A 16,863-nucleotide genomic window follows, 5' to 3' on the forward strand; every position below is an offset into this window, starting at 1 on the left:
TATTTCGATGGTTCTTGTCGAAAACGGTTTTTATACGAGGTACTTAAAAAGGTACACCGTAGGTACATACATTAGATTCGTGTAGATCAGTGGTCGGTACCTAGACATTTACATATTTTGTATTGCTTTTGGGCGAGTAAAACGGAACGAAACAGGTCGGAAAAATGTTATTGCTGTAGCGACACTTTCGGTCAGGATATGCTCGCCGTGCCGGGGCTCACAGAAACTTGCAGGTTTCTGTTTGTGGTATCTGAAAGATAGAGTCTCGTAGTTTAAAGTAAAGTGTGGATTAAGTGGTACAAGAATAGTTTCTGTTTATTGATCTTAAATGTAGAGAGTCTTCCTTCTGGGTCGCTTGCGCTCCGAAAGTTGAACGATTATTCTCATCGGAGCGTACCTAAACCTCCGCAAAATTTCTTCTCCTTGGAGCGCACTGCTGGAGGGAACAGAATGGAGGAATATCCTACGAATAGAGGTGAACCACATGGTGTTTCCTATGCCAGTAATACTGTAAGGAGACGCACTGGATTGGTGGCATACCAAGAAATTTCCAGTCACGAATTTGGATCATGTAACGAAATTTTGAAATACACTTGTGACAGTGACATATCACAGGAGAATCATAGAGAATGACCATATCTACCAGATTGCCGAATCTGGATCAGATCGGATTATTGTTACAGTCAAAAGCAACAAATCAATTTGCAGTGGTAACGCAGCGCCCTACACGTTCTCACTGATTTTCTGACTCTCTCGCACAGACTATTTGTCGTTCAATGTCTGCCGGAGGTGAGCCATACTGATCGGGTATATGTTGTGTCGGGTGTAGAGTTGTGGTCGCAGCATGAAACTCACAACGTTCACCCTCGTTTTTTTTTAGATAGTTCTTACTAGCCTAGCGCTCAAATCGAAAAAAATTGTGGCCTGCCAAAAGCACTGGTGATTTTTTCGATGAAATTTAATATTTGTACCTGCAAATAAGTATTCTTACTAAGTATCGGGTATTAGTACCCAACGCGAGCCAACGTTTCGACTGGGTCTATCTCAAAACGCCTCTGCCTCTAATTTGGCATTCAAGCCAGTAAAGGCTGCAGGAAGAGGATCCTGCACACACAGCACTCCACAGCACCCTTCCCACGGGCCACGATCTGCGCCATACAGAGCCCCATTGGCGCACATAAAATAACGTTCATGATAAAATGTCCTAACGATCCTTCGAGCCTGGTATGCAATGCTAAACAAGGACCGCCGAGGAAAATTCTTCCCTAAGCCATACCACTTGCGTAGCCGTTATCTGGAGGACCTGAACCTAAGCCTGGTTGAACCAGGTTGAACCCTCCAACAGTCTATAGTCGTATGCAGAGTGCCAGTGCCTCAGGATAGAAAGGCTATCAGAGTATCAATGTGACTCTCTCTCCATCATTCAGCGCATCACTTTTCAGTACGACTTTTTCCAACTGTACTGGTTGCTGTTGGTGTTTGGTGCCGAGGTATTGACCATCGTCTGACCTGCCTGTGGGCAGCAAGGAATGCTTTGGCTTTCTGCTCTCTGGCTTTTCTCGTGCGAGTGTGTCCATTCAGCAGCGGAGAAGTGGGTACCTCGTGCGTAAGCCCCACCGAAACCTTCCCGATGTAAGAGTGTTAACTATACCGAAAATTCTTTGGTGGTACTTCTGCGCGTGCTGCCGGACAACGAGTTAATTCTGCTCTTCCTGCGAGATTATTCTGGTCGCCTACTATTCTCAGAATGGCTTCAGCTGAAGCCCAATAAAATGTATTCTTCTTAGCGTAAATAACCCAAAGCTTGAGTGCCAGTTTCAACTCTGTGCTGACGAAGAGGATACTGCGTCTACGCTGACCCGGATTTTATGCCTGCAAATCGTATTGGTTACCTAATCCCCTAGCCCGCAGTCTCAGTCCCATCCAGATTAAGCATTACTGGCCTAAGCAAATTGCCCCATCATCACTCTAGAGTGAGCCAAATGGCTCGCACATCCTGCACACAAAGCTGATTATTGTTGCGGTTAGGGCAGGGCTCCTATCCGATTGGATATGTGTACATATACTCTTTCGAAGAATATCATAATTTTGGCCAGCCGTTTGCAAACCACAAAGTGAATCTCTCACCTTATAGAGCGTTCGTGTTCGTCCTCTTGAGTCGACAGTCACGTCCATATTTTCGCTTCTGCCTTAGATCATAAACAACGTGGCAAATCCTCTCTTGTTTTGTCTATATATTTATTTATATATATTTATTTATATAGCGAGTCAAATTATGCATTATGAATAAATGCATGTCAAAAGAGATGATATGAAGAAGACATCTCGTTATACGATTGATCGATATGCAAGTCTATTTAATGCGTCGACTCTTGTTGTGGGGCATCAGTCACGCTTTTCGCTTTCGGGGATAGCCTATTTGAGCGCTTTGCGGGATTTGTTCAATCTCGTGCTGCAGTGCCGAGGTCGCCGGCAGTGAATTCAATTAGAGCCTTGTGGATGCACTGGAGAATACCAGGGTCAAACGAGGGCGAGCGAACAGCAATTGCCGGAACTGGACCGGACCACAAACAAAAAAAAATAGCTCGACAATTAGCTCAGTAAATATGCCACAATAACAATTACTGCCATAAGAGCATTTCTCAGCATACCTCAGCCAGAGGGAAGTGTGATTAAAAAAATCATGTATATGCGGATTCTGTTTTGCAGATACCACATCCATTCCTACTGCTGTCATAATAGCAATCATAATTGAAACACGACACTCTCCCACACATCAATACGACACACTAAAAAAATTACATAAACACTTAATATTTACAGCGCAATCCAAAGAAAACGGTGAATTTGAATTTTGATCAAATTTGTATTCAACTTAGCATGTATTTTAGAAAAGCAAATAGCAAAATTCACTAATGAAGACTGACATAACTCAAAGTTTCGTTCTTTAAAACTGCAACACATGAATACTACACTTAAATTGTAAAATTTTTTTTATTGGTTGTGGCAGCGAGCGGACGTAGAACAAATTCTTAAAAATGCATTGAAGTGTCTTAATTATAAGAAAGAATAAAATCGTTGAATGAAGTAGGTTAAACTAGGTGTGCCTTGAGTGATTTCGTTAAAAACGAATAAAATTAAACCAAAACAGTTGTTTTTCGAGTCCGCTAAGCGATCTATTCTGCGAGCCGCATCAAAAACTTATGACTCAAATAATAGAAAATATAAAATCTAAAATTGTCTTCTAAGCTAGTGCTAAATTAATAAAACATGTTTTTCCGAAGACTACACACCTTATGGGACTGTAATTAATCAAACAACTAAATGATCAAAAAGACCAGCTTTTTAGCATACTTGATAAACTTGATTTGATAAAAATTGCAGCTCGTCCAATCCGTAATAGGATATTGCACACCACAGCATAATAGCGCTCACACAGCTGTGAAGACGATCCAAATGTACATAACTCCTCTTCACTTCTCACTGCCTTAACTTCCTTTTCATGAATATGTGGCTTTTCTAAACTTCATCTGAAATACCTACATATATAGGGACAGTTTCTACTTCGCGCCATATATGTAAGTATGGCAAAAGTCCAAGAGTATTGTAAGTTTTCATCCGTAAACGATCAAATGCGGCATAAGAAGGTTTGGTCAAACTGCTGTACCTTAGCCGTTTATCCATTGAATTTAACAAACGAAACAAAAGCAGAAATGACAAAAAAAATATATTTTTTATCTTTTCCTGAGTTTATAAAGTCAAGATTTAAATAACAAAATACCGGCAAAAAGGATCAATTTTAGCTTGAAAACTTAATATTTTCCAAAGGGTAAGCTGAAGCTACAAAGTGTTTGGGTCCAATTGTATTATTATAGTTGAATAAAGCGGTACTTAAATTTTTAAATTGCCAGAATACAGGCAGATGTAAGATGCTTAAGTTATGTGAAAAAAAGAAGCACTGCCCCTGAAAAACACTTAAATAAATAAGCTTTTTTAAATTAATAAAAACTACACCATGAAAAACAACCGATTAATTCATTAAATGTTTTGAAAGTCAAAATCTATCAGAAAATATCGGTTCGGTTCGTAGCGTGGTTAAAAAGTTTAATTTTGTTGCCTAGAGTTATTGATCGAATCAATGATAGTTTTATAAAACATATTCTCGTGATAGCTGCGTATATGCAGCATCATTTCATTTATTTCTATTAGGGTATACTGTGTTGTTCCTTATAAATAAGCATTTATGTGAGTATTTAATACTGTGCTGTCCCGCTCTACCAGGCGTCACTTCGAGTGCTATGTCGGTCTGGAAATTCACTCTCGAAAAGCACTTTTTTCGTTGCTTGAAAATGAACATATCAAAAATAACAAAAATTGCTTTGAGAACACGCTAAGAAAACTACCGCACGGCAGATAAAATCTACTGCAAAATGTTTTAACTAAGAGAGAGAGAGCGAAATACAGGTGGAGTGGAGTTGAGTGGAGAGTATGGAAAGGAAGAGGCCACTAAATGCCGAAATGCCATTACGATGGAAAAAATTCTTCGATATTTTATCCGTCTACCTTTCCGTAGGAACCCTAAAGGTTTAATCCCATAGCTAATTAAAATACCCTGTGTCATACCCTATCCCATGAAATATCCCATAAAATTTGTGCATTATTGCAATACTATTATCTGGAATAGTAAAATTTTAAAAACTGTTTGGTTTTTATAGCCGATATTTTTCCCCAGCTCTCTCTTGGATTCATATATAATTTAATGTTAGAAAGATGGCGCACCCTGTATATTATTAAAGACGTATCCTGCTATCCAACCGTAGATGATCAACAAAAATACAGTCCTTTGCAGACTTTTTGAGAACACTACCCGTAAAACAGTCCATCAAAACTGCAGCCAGAAGCTCTGACGGCGCTTGCAAATCCGATTTCCCATTGCCCATCAGCCATTATCCATTATCCCACTTCCCGCCTTCCCCAGCCGAAACTCTCAGCACGTAGCCGAGCAAATGAACTGCAACTGACTTCTGTCACACACTACCTTCCGCTGCCACGTACCCTGCAGCCCTTCAGCCCTCCAGCCCTCCTGCCCTGCAGGAGCTCCAGCTACTTCATGCTCCATCGTTGACTGTCTCAGGCGCAGGCGTCAGCCGAAGCAGCCGTCCATTCACCAAAACAGAAGTTCGGCTTCGGGGGCTATATGAGTGCTGGCTGAGGACTTCACTGCCTCAATTGGGCTTCGCAAGTTGGCCAGGTCGCACGCTGCCTGCCTAGCGCTCAGTTTAGAATCCTTGTTGCCGGCGTGGGAAACGCGTGTCCCAAGCAGCCAGAATACAGGAATCGAACCGTCGAAAACTCAAGTAAGGTTTATTAGCCTCTATCCTTCAACAATTTTGGCTGCGGGGCTTGAGTCAGTGTGTGTGGTATTTTTTTTTTGCTGTTCAGGTGTGGCGACCACCGCTTATTTTCTTCGGAGTCGCCCCAGACTGAGGCAGACCAGAGTACAGTAATCCATAAGTGAAACAAAAGGCGAGTCCTTTTCGTCGGGTGCCAATTTTTTGTGCTTCCGGGTTGCGTTCCGTGCTCTAAGTTACGTGCGTGCGATTTACAGTGAGCCTGCAGTCGAGCATGGCTATGGCGGCTATGGCGGCTAAGGAACGCCGACCCCACCACCTGCCGCTGGTTCTAGTACTGGCCCTGAGTGTGGCTCTGGATCTGGCACTGCCCGCCGGGGCAGCCGGAAATGATGTTATTTCCTCGACGAAAGCAGAGTCGGAGCACGGTCTGATTCAGCTCGACCAGGACATCGAAGATGCAGCGGATACCAGCGACCAGTCCCGCCAGTCGAGACCACACAAAAATATTGACTATGACGCCTACGCGAACGGTAAGTGCCGGTTGGGATGGGGATGGAATTGGCGATTTCAAGGGTACGTACAAAGTGCAAGGTAAGAGCTCCTAAACCGATATTTCACGAGTTGGAGTCGCATTCTCAAATTATCTGGAGTACTTTTCGAAGCTTGAGTAAGATACATATTATTTGAGGTTTTTCGAGTACCAGTAACAAAATTGAGTGTCTGGCATTGTATACGTTATTTTAAAACATATTCCACGTAACTAATCCAATCTGTCCAAATCATTCACAGTATTTCCTTATTTTACCGATCTTGAATGTATCCAGCCTATTGTTGCAAACCCTTGAAAGCCTTACCGTTTATTTAATTATCTGACCATACTATAAATAAGACTATTAGGTACATGAACTGTTTGGTCTCATCTGAGCTTTTTTAACTTCTTAATTCTCAATCAACCTATTTCCGAGCTCTCGACAATATTACCATTACGCTGCTAAAGAACTTCTAAGAAGAAAGTACTCTAACAACTAGCGGGAACATCGTGAGCCGCGGTTCTGAATTTATACATGATACTCAGTCAGTATGTCTTCCCTCCGCCAGAGGGCGTACAATGCACTAAAGAGAGAGCACTGTAAGAATGAGAGGGTTTTTGGTCGTTTTGTATCTCAAAAATTGTGGATGCCACAGAAATTCGTCCTTTGTTGGGTCAGAAAGGCGGGGCGAAATTTTCTAAATCGCAAGAATCTAGATACAACATTTTTTTGCTCTGGCTCTTATAGACTCTGAGGACTAGGCGTCAAACAAACGGCAAGACGGATAGACAGACAGGGCTCAATAGAATAGGCTATTGATGCTGTTCAAGAATATATACTTAAGATGTTCGGAAACGCTTTTTTCTGGGTGTTACTATTGCCGGCAGTGTTAAGAAGTGCAGTGTTAACAACTGCACCTGTGTCGAAATTATTAGTTTATTTGACTAGCCTAATAGCTCCTAACATAATCTTCAGCTAAAAGCACTATGTTATATGTTATGTACATATACACCAAACAACTTTTTTTTGCATTTTGTTCATTTAAGATAAATGAATGATATGCCATCTCCATTGCAGTTAGAACGACAAAAATTTTAAACAGTATCTGTGTTTATGTGTGGGGGAAGGGGACTTGGCACTTAAAAGCTACATATACAAAAGTCACTCAAAGATCTTGGTGAAGAAAGATGCGGGCGGAAGAGCTGACTAACCACACTGACAAAAATTTCGAATCGAAGCCTTTTTTTATAGCGCGAATCACGAAATGTTTGCTATACACAAACGCGACAAATACACACGCGAAAAAACGGCAATCAATTGCATTACGGGTACGTAGTACAGAATATATTCGAATTAAGTTGAATAAGTGCGAAGCACAGTGGGTCAAACGGCCAATATAGCTTTAGCATGTGCTATATCATATAATAATAACATAATTTTTGAAATCCGAAAATTTTTTTTCTGTCTATTCGGATAATAATATAATGAAATGAATATCATCAATATATCAATATCAATATTTTTTTTATTTTTATTTTTGACACCGATCTGGTTAGGTTAGACGATCTTAAAAGAGAATACATCAATGAAGGCGCATCAACAAATTTTGGTGCCTCTTTGCACCTGGCGCAAAAAAGGTCGAATTTTTACGAAATTAAGCAAAAATTGTTGAGCTAAATGGCTTTCGCATTTTTATACCCGATACTCAAAATAAGTATTGGGGTATATTAGATTTGTGGTAAAAGTGGATGTGTGTAACGGCCAGAAGGACACATATTCATTATCAGCATCAAACGCCGAGTCGATTGAGCCATGTCTGTCTATCCGTCTCTCCGTCCGTCCGTCTGTCCGTCCCTATTAGCGCCTAGTGCTCAAAGACCATAAGAGCTAGAGCAACGACATTTTATATCCGGACTTCTGTGATATGTCACTATTACAAGTATATTTCAAAACTTTTCCCCGCCCACTTCCGCTCCCACAAAGGACGAAAATCTTTGGCATTCACAGATCTCAGAGACTATTAGAGCTAGAGCAACCAAATTTTGGACCCATACTCCTGTTTGATCTCACTGTTAGAAGTGTACTTCAAAATTTCGCCCCACCCCCTTCCGCCCCTACAAAGGACGAAAATCTGTGGCATCCACAATATTGAAGATACGAGAAAACTCAAAAAGCACAATCATAAAGAATGACCACATCTACCGAATCCGGATCAGATCGGATCATTTTTGTAGCCAAAAGGAACAAATCAATTTGCAGTGGCTACGCAGCGCCCGACGACACTTTCAGACACGTTTTCTCTCTCTCCCGCACGCACTTTTTGTCATACATAACCAACAAAAGAAAAAAAAACAGACGCAATACAAAAAAAAGAACGCGTAGAAACTGGTGGTGGTAAAAATTTTTTTTTTTTTTTGTTTTTTTGAAGCCATTCAAAAATCTTGTTATATACATTTAGTATGAAAACATATGAGTTTGCGGGGAGCCCGAAAGAATCCTTTTGACGTCGATCTGGACAGATAAAATGAATCTTTAAGTATTTAGTATTCTTTCTGCGGCCAAGGCGCCTCACCAAAGCAACAAAACTGGACAACCTTCTGGAGATTAATCGGGAAATGCTGCTTAGAAGGATCAGCAGAAATTACAGCAAGAGCACCAGGAAACAAAAGGAAGAGATACTCCAGCAAATTGTGAGCAGCCAACTTCCAAAGAGAGCTTCTGAAATGTTTAAGGCCATATAAAGAATAACGTCTCATAGTGCCTAGTGGCTAAAAACTGTATATATAGTAGATAGTATATTATAGCCAATAAAACCGCCACTTTATTCATTTCAACTTGTTAAATATCACAATTCAGCCAAAAACTTTGGTATTGTTATTGTCATCAGCAGATTTTTTGATGTATAGTAAATGTTGGATGGGGCCCCGATTCCCACGGTTTCCGTCTGTAAAAAATCCCACCGTTCCCCGTAGATGTACTGCGTGGGTAAAGGCTACTAAGAATAAGCCCAAAGCTGATAATGATGTATCAGAATATGCATTTAAAATGCAGACGTAGGAGGGCGTCTGATCTGATTCTGTTTTCATTTTCTAATGGGTAATATTATGATATGCTTAATTGGTTAAATCAAACTGTGTTCAGCGTTAATTAAATGCTCAAATGCCGACGCAAAGAAACTCTCAGCACAAATCCTTTTAATCGCTTAAGTAATTACCTAGACACACTCCCAAAAACATTGAGCGAATGAGCGAATGAGCGAAAGGTATTCAATGGCTTACAAAAGTTTTCCGTTGCAAATGGTTTAGGGATGGTGCTGCTGGGATACAAGATCAGGTGTTAATTACACTACTCAACATTTCTGCTGTATACCAAACCGACCTTTTCTGATAGATTTGAGGCTTTAAAAATTAAAATTAAAATGAATGTATTTCGACTTTTTCCGAGTTTTCAAATACAGAATTGTGGAAAAATATTTGAAAGCGTTATGTTTTCCAGACGGCAAGCTGCAGCTACAAGTTATTTGGTCCGAATTGCAATGTTCAATACAACCAGGCGTAAGATACTTCAGTCATGCGGAAACAGAGCACTACCTCTTCAAAAAACATTAAAAAAAACATTCAAAAGATTAAAAATAGATTTTAAGTTGTTCTTTAATATACAGCCCCAAAGCTATACAAAAAAAGGTTTGATTCACAGCGGAAAATTTTGTTGAGTAGTGTTATTAAAGTACTTAAAGTAGCTTATGTTAATGAGCTGCGAAATATTTCATAAAAAATACCAAAAGCCTACTGAAGTCCACAAAATTCTTTTTTTACATTCTCAATCGCAGTCCCAATCTCGTTTGGTTTTTATACCCGATACTCAAAATGAGTATTGGGGTATATTAGATTTGTGGTAAAAGTGGATGTGTGTAACGTCCAGAAGGAATCGTTTCCGACCCTATAAAGTATATATATTCTTGATCAGCATCAATAGCCGAGTCGATTGAGCCCTGTCTGTCTGTCCGTCCGTCCGTCTGTCCGTCTGTCGTCTGTCCGTCCCCTTCAGCGCCTAATGCTCAAAGACTATAAGAGCTAGAGCAACGATGTTTTGGATCCAGACTTCTGTGATATGTCACTGCTCCAAAAATATTTCAAAACTTTGCCCCGCCCACTTCCGCCCCCACAAAGGGCGAAAATCTGTGGCATCCACAATTTCGACGATACGAGAAAACTAAAAACGCAGAATCGTAGAAGATGACTATATCTTCTAGAGTGTAAAATCTGAACCAGATCGTATAATTATTACAGCCAGAATCACGAAAACAATATCACTCTTTCTCGCTCTGTCTCACTCTAACACACAGGTTTCATGGTCGGTTTTGCCAATTGCAAAATATGAGTTCAAGGATCTCAGAACCTATAAAAGCCAGAGCAACCAAATTTGGTATCCACACTCCTGTGATATCGGACCTTGACCGTTTCCTGTCCAAATTTCGCCACACCCCCTTCCGCTCCCGCAAAGGACGAAAATCTGAGGCAACCACAAATCTCAGAGACTATTAAGGCTAGAGTAACCAAATTTGGTACACACACTCTTTTAAGATGTCACTATAAAACGTATATCTCAGAATTTCGCCCCACCCCCATCCGCCCCCACAAAGGACGAAAATCTGTTGCATCCACAATATTGCAGATTTGAGAAAACTAAAAACGCAGAATCATAGATAATGACCATATCTATTAGATTGCTGAATCTGGATCAGATCATTTTTATAGCCAAAAGGAACAAATCAATTTGCAGTGGCTACGCAGCGCCCGACGTCACGCTCAGACTGATTTTCTGTCTCTCTCGCACGCACTCTTTGTCGTGTCGTTAAATATTAGCGCCATCTGCCGGAGGAGAGCCATACTGACTTAGTATCGGGTATAACTGTAGAGTTGCGGTGTCCGCAGCAACTCACAACGTTCCCCCTCGTTGTTTTTTTTTTTTTTGGTTTTTTTGACGGCGATTTTGGGAGATTTGGTCGAACGGCACCGTTTTTCGCGCGAGGTTGTGGCAAGTAAATCGGTATAGAACGGCTCCGAAGCGCAGGGCTTTTACTAGACTTAGGTAATAAATAGTTCAAAGAACATATGTACATAAAAAAAATTTCGGGAAAATTTAGGGATATATTTTTTTTAAAGTCCAGTCAAAGTTGATTACTGCTCAAAAGCTGGGTACTAATGAATCCATATGCTACCTGAGCAGAATACTCAGAATACTTAGAACTTAGTACTATGTAGAAAAGATTATATAATCATAATAGTTGAGTTTGACCCAACCAAAACCAATGTGACATCTAGTCACTAGTGCTCTAATTATAAGCCCCATGCTTGTAGCACTAGGAAAGAAAATAAATAACTAAATAAATAAAAACGCCAGCCAAGGAAATACAGAAGACTAGAAACAAAATTATCCAAGAACAATTTTTGAACAAACTATTGCTGAAAATGGACCGCCCCAAAAAAGGATTTGGAAACTCACCATTCTTTGAGAAAAATGAAATAACTGGGTGGATATTGACATTATGAAAAGATTGGGTGTCATTTTGTATATTTTAAACTGCAAAGAAAGTAAATACTCACAAGTTTGGTGAATATGCCTCGAAGACTGCAGAGCTGTTACTGGAAAAATATCCTGAAAAGAAGCTAGCTCCTACGCTTCATAAAATTCTGGCACATGGTCAAATTTTAATTGTACACCAAAGCCTACCAATTAGAGAGATGTCAGAGGAAGCGTAGGAACCGAGAAACAAAGAATACAAAAAATACAGGAATTTGAGTACGTGCAAGACATAACGAATTAAGCAAAACAAAGACCTTTTCAACATGTGAGCCTCTTCAGATCAAAAAAATTCAAAAAATTAATCGGCAAGCAGTCATTCTTTAGAAATAATAAGTTTATAAGATATTCCACCCACTAAACAGGATGTGGAGGATTATTTTACAGAAAAAAAAAAAAATTCAACCAACTTTCCGATAAAAAAAAAATTTTTTTTTTGTAAATAAAATTTTGTTAAATAAGGTTGAGTTGAAAATTAAATCAAAAATATTAGTTTATAGGAAAAACACAACATTAAAAGAATCTTATCTTAAAGAATAAAAATTAAGCATTTTAATTAGGAAAATATGCTCCGGCAAAGTTGAACTTTATTCATTATTGTGAAGCTTTTAGACACCGTAGCATAATGTACTTAAGCAGATTAAATTGTGAAATGCAGTTTGTTTCATGAAGATATCTTTAATTGTTCAGAAGTTTGTAATTCAGCAAGCTGAAACGTCGGAATGCCCCACTGTGCGACGCCTAGGTAATGCGTCTATACTTAAATATCAAATATAAAATAAAAAGAAACTATGTGTGTATTTTAGGGGTAGATTAGTTTTTTAGTGGAAGTTTATGTATGTAAAACCTAGAATGAAACATTTCCGACCCTATAAAGTGTATATATTCTTGAACAGCACCAATATATGATTCAGTATAGCTATGTCCGTCTGACCGTCCGTCCGTCCATCCCGCTGAGCGCCTAGATCTCAGACTCTATATGGGCTAGAGCAACCAAATGTTGTATCCAGGCTCGTGTGATATCACATTGTTAAAAGTTACATTTTGCCATAAATCTTATATACCCTTATACTCTTCAAGTACTGGGTATAAAAATGGAAACAGATAAGATTTTAAACAAATAGGTCATAAGGTGGAGAGGCGAAAAACTATGTTTAAGAATTAACTTCGGAACATAACTATTGCTCGTGGTTCCTCTATTTCTCTCTATGTGAGTTGCTGTGGAGACCGCAACTCTACATTTATACCCGATATTTAGACAGTATGGCTCTCCTCCGGTAGACGCCGCTAATATTAAACGACACGACAAAGAGTGCGTGCGAGAGACACAGATGATCCGATCTGATCCAGATTCAGTAACCGGATAGATATGGTCATTTTCTATGATTGTGCGTTTTTAGTTTTCTCAAATCTGCAATATTGTGGATGCAACAGATTTTCGTCTTTTGTGTGGGCGGAAGGGGGTGGGGTGAAATTTTAAGATATACGTTTTATAGTGAGATCTAAGAGAAGTGCGGATACCAAATTAGGTTACTATAGCCGTAATAGTCTCTGCGATTTGTGGACGCCCCAGATTTTCGTCCTTTGCGGGGGCGGAAGTGGGTGTGCCGAAATTTTGACACAAAGCGATCAAGGTCCGATATCACAGGAGTGTGGATACCAAATTTGGTTGCTCTAGCTCTTATGGGTTCTGAGATCCTTGAACTCATATTCTGCAATTGGCAAAACCGACCATGAAACCTGTATGTTAGAGAGAGACAGAGCGAGAAAGAATGAAATTGTTTTCCTGATTCTGGCTATACGATCTGGTTCAGATTTTACATTCTAGACCGTATAGTAAGCTTCTACGGTTCTACGTTTTCAGTTTTCTTGTATCTTTGAAATTTTGGATGCCACAGATTTTCGCCCTTTGTGGGGACGGAAGTGGGCGGGGCAAAGCTTTAAAATATTCTCGTAAAATGTCATTGCATTAGCTCTTATAGTCTTTGAGCACTAGGCGCTGATAGGGACGGACAGACGGACGGACGGACGGACGGACAGACAGACAGGGCTCAATCGACTCGGCTATTGATGCTGATCAAGAATATATATACTTTATAGTACTTTATACTTTTATACATTACAAATGTAATTACAAATAGGACACAGATTAGGGGGCTGTGTAGCACTTTTCCCTAACTTACGATGGGCAAGCAGGCAATCGGAGGCAGCAGCAGAGTGATTCTCGGCGGGCATTAAAGGTACAATATAATCGTTTCGCCTGCGGTTGCTGAGCCCATAACGAGGAGCATGTTTTGAAAAGTCAATCTAGTACAATTCCAGGCTTCACCGATCTCTTCACCCGCCAGCCCACTCGCCCGCTCGCCACAGAGTAGACTGAAAGTGACAACTGAATGTGCAATTTTTGTATTATTATCAATCTTGCATGACATCAGAGTCTGTTTTCGTCTTTGTATGTGAAGTGTTTTCGGAATTTAATTGCTTTCGAATCAATGAACATGTGTCGGAGAGAGCAGATAGAGCCAGAGTAGGATGAATAGCAAGGTATATTGACATGCAAAAATAGGGACATTCCGCTCACGAATAAGTACGTACTAGAGCTCTGAATGAATGGCAAAAAGCAGCATTCGAATTAACAATGCGACTTGTCACGAATTGAATGAATTAAATGAGCGTCTGTTTCGAAATTCGAAATGCATTCTATTTTTTTTGCTTCTACATTTGGACCGCAATCACCTTGGTCAACTTTTGAGAAGCAAAATAGCTGTTTTTGTGGTAAAGTATAAAAAAGTTTTTTTTATTAATTTTTGCACACAGTTTTAGAAATCAAGAAAATAAATAGCAAAACAGAGATAAATATGTTTTTCAAATTTTTATAGATATCGAACTATAAAAATAGCCAGTACTAGCTACACATAAAATAGCTCATTATGTAACAGTGTCAGCAATGGCCTCTCAATTGTGGTTGCTTTGCGTAAGGAAAAGAATAACAAATTCAATTCATTGTGTGCGTCGCACAGTGGGCAATCTTGCTTAAATAAACTAATAACTAAGGTACGTAGTAGGTACATAGACGGCCTGTAATTGGCCTTCTGTAAGGTCTATTCAGTGTCCTGCGCCAGATAATGTGTCGTATTTAAGCCTTTGCTTTACATAATCCCGAAGGCCTGAGGCATGATGAACTGGGCATAAGATGTACGACACCTGAAACCTAAAAGGTAATCCCACATATTCGTAACGCAAAGTTCGTTGCGTTGTTGTGCGGCAACAACTCTCACACGCGTACGTACAAGCCATCCGTTCATATATGAAGTCCATTGAACAAAGGATATCATTGTGTTTGGCATCGTATTCAGACAAATGAAATCCGAGTCGAGATCCACCCATGTGCAATCTACCACATCGAAATCGAATGTAAAATGTCGTCTTGCTGGCGTCCGCCTAGTGGCTGTGCTTCGTTTTGTCCTCAGCCAATTTTCCACACTCAATCACTCTAATTATCCTTAAATGAATTTGATGTGCATCTGAATGCAGTTGAGGATGTAGTCCAATTGGCCAAGCCTATTCGATGGCAGGCGGGCCATTCAGTCAGCATCCATTACGTGTTCAGAATGAAATTTTTTTTATAGAACATCTGAAGACCAGAAGCAGTCCTGTGTGCCATTTAGCATAAAACCCCTTTCGTTTAGCCAGTGCTTTTATCGCTCCAGAATCTCCGCCCAGTGGCCTTCGTCTTTCCTGCATGCGTTAAGAGCTTACTCCAGGAAAAAATTGCTCCAAATGTCGTCGTGCTGCACTAAGCTAATGGCGGAAAGCAGGAAAGCTGGACGACAACGTAGAAACGATGCTCCTCCAAAGTGCTGGTTGCTGTCTGCTGGCTGCCTATGCTAGTTACAATTTGGCACCCCGTTGCGTATGATTAACATAAATTTTTTGGACTTCATCCCCACCGCCCATCCGTCCTTGGGACCCAGTGTGAGCGGAAGCGGAAGCAGCGGAGCGTAAGGAGTGTGGGAGGGAGTCCGACTAAAATTTTCCAGCACTTAAAACAATTGCTGCTTGCACCGAACATAGAGTACAGTGCAGCCTCGCACTTGGGTGAATGTGCAATGAGGCTGGGCTGTTCTATCTCGGAATCGATTTATCCATAGATCAGACATGCCATTCATTTCCGCGCTCACGGAACGTACTGCCTTCACGACTGCTGCATCTGATTAAGACTGTTTAGCTATACGTCTCCATGTTGAGGTGGCATTTTTGTTGTTTCTTCTGCGTATGATACTACGGTGATATATGTACGTATTTTTGCTTCTGTTGGTACTGCTACATGCCATGGCCCTAAATGTCACATTACTGAAAGTACGACAGCGAGATGAATGGCATGGGACGGCATAGTCCACCAGCCGTGATTGGGGTCTGGTGTGGCCAAATACTCTGAAATTTATTCTGTCGTAGCTTCTGCATGAGCCGTATCCGCATGGGCAGAAGGAGCAAAAGTGGCAGGACCACTCATACGTACCCCTCTCAACTTTGCTATCAGCTTCAGCTATCAGTCAATCTCCCAAAAAAAGGAGGGAAAAGTTGGTGTACAAAAATTCACAAAGATCGCGTGAACGCTTTAGAACCGACGCGGTCTGTAATGAAAATAAAACTGGCAGCGAAAGAGGAAAAGTCACTGGCCAAAAGAGATGAAAAAGGACCAGTCTAGGCGGTGGGACTAGAGAAGAGGCTTAGTGAGTGAACAATTGATGCAGCAGCTTGTTTCAAATTTATAGTAGCATCTGACACATAGGAACCAATTTAATCCTCGGGTAGTTTTCACAGATAATGACAAAATAACAATACAAATAGTTACGCAATCTTTATTTTAACCAGAAACAGCAACAACAATACAACAAATAATCAATACAAACAAAAAAAAAACGAAAATGTTCAATGAAAATAAAACCAAACAAAAAGTCAAGAAATTAGAGCCAAAGGTTCTAATAAAATAAAAACAAATAAAGCAACAACTTATAGAAATGAGAACCACACGTTCTAATTTCACAGCGCCCAATAAATTAAAATTACCAGTTCTAATTTCTGGACAGTTCAAATTTGTGCGACTCTTAATTTGTGAGGTTGTACTGTACTGGCCTATCATACTTGTTAAGAAAATTTGCCAGTTTGCTGTGGCACTACTTTTTTTACATGATGAGAGACTAGGGAAAATGTCGGTTACAGAGGTCCAGATGCCAAGGCACACTGGGCGGAATTCCCAAATAAGTGGCATAAAGTCGAATAAAGTAGATATCGAGCTGAAACTTGGTGTATTTAATAAATATAGCACTCTAAAATTTGAACAAAATTTTAAGTTCATCTGACCACGCCTACCGCAATAGCCCATATATGGCAAC

At 40.1% G+C, this 16,863-nt stretch overlaps 1 protein-coding gene across 1 annotated transcript in view; it reads left to right on the forward strand.

The window, feature by feature from the left end:
* Window positions 1–5,273: 5,273 nt before the first annotated feature.
* LOC6602854 overlaps window positions 5,274–16,863 on the forward strand; it is a 66,562-nt gene continuing 54,972 nt past the window's right edge. Inside the window, exon 1 of the mRNA XM_026990210.1 lies at window positions 5,274–5,884. Within this exon, the coding sequence (XP_026846011.1) occupies window positions 5,626–5,884 (259 nt within the window). The 5' untranslated portion in view covers window positions 5,274–5,625. The remainder of the gene's footprint in view (window positions 5,885–16,863) is intronic.

This window comes from Drosophila persimilis, unplaced genomic scaffold (genome assembly GCF_003286085.1).
Source record: "Drosophila persimilis strain 14011-0111.01,24,50 unplaced genomic scaffold, DperRS2 tig00000520-arrow-pilon, whole genome shotgun sequence".
Classification (NCBI taxonomy): Eukaryota; Metazoa; Arthropoda; class Insecta; order Diptera; family Drosophilidae; genus Drosophila; species Drosophila persimilis.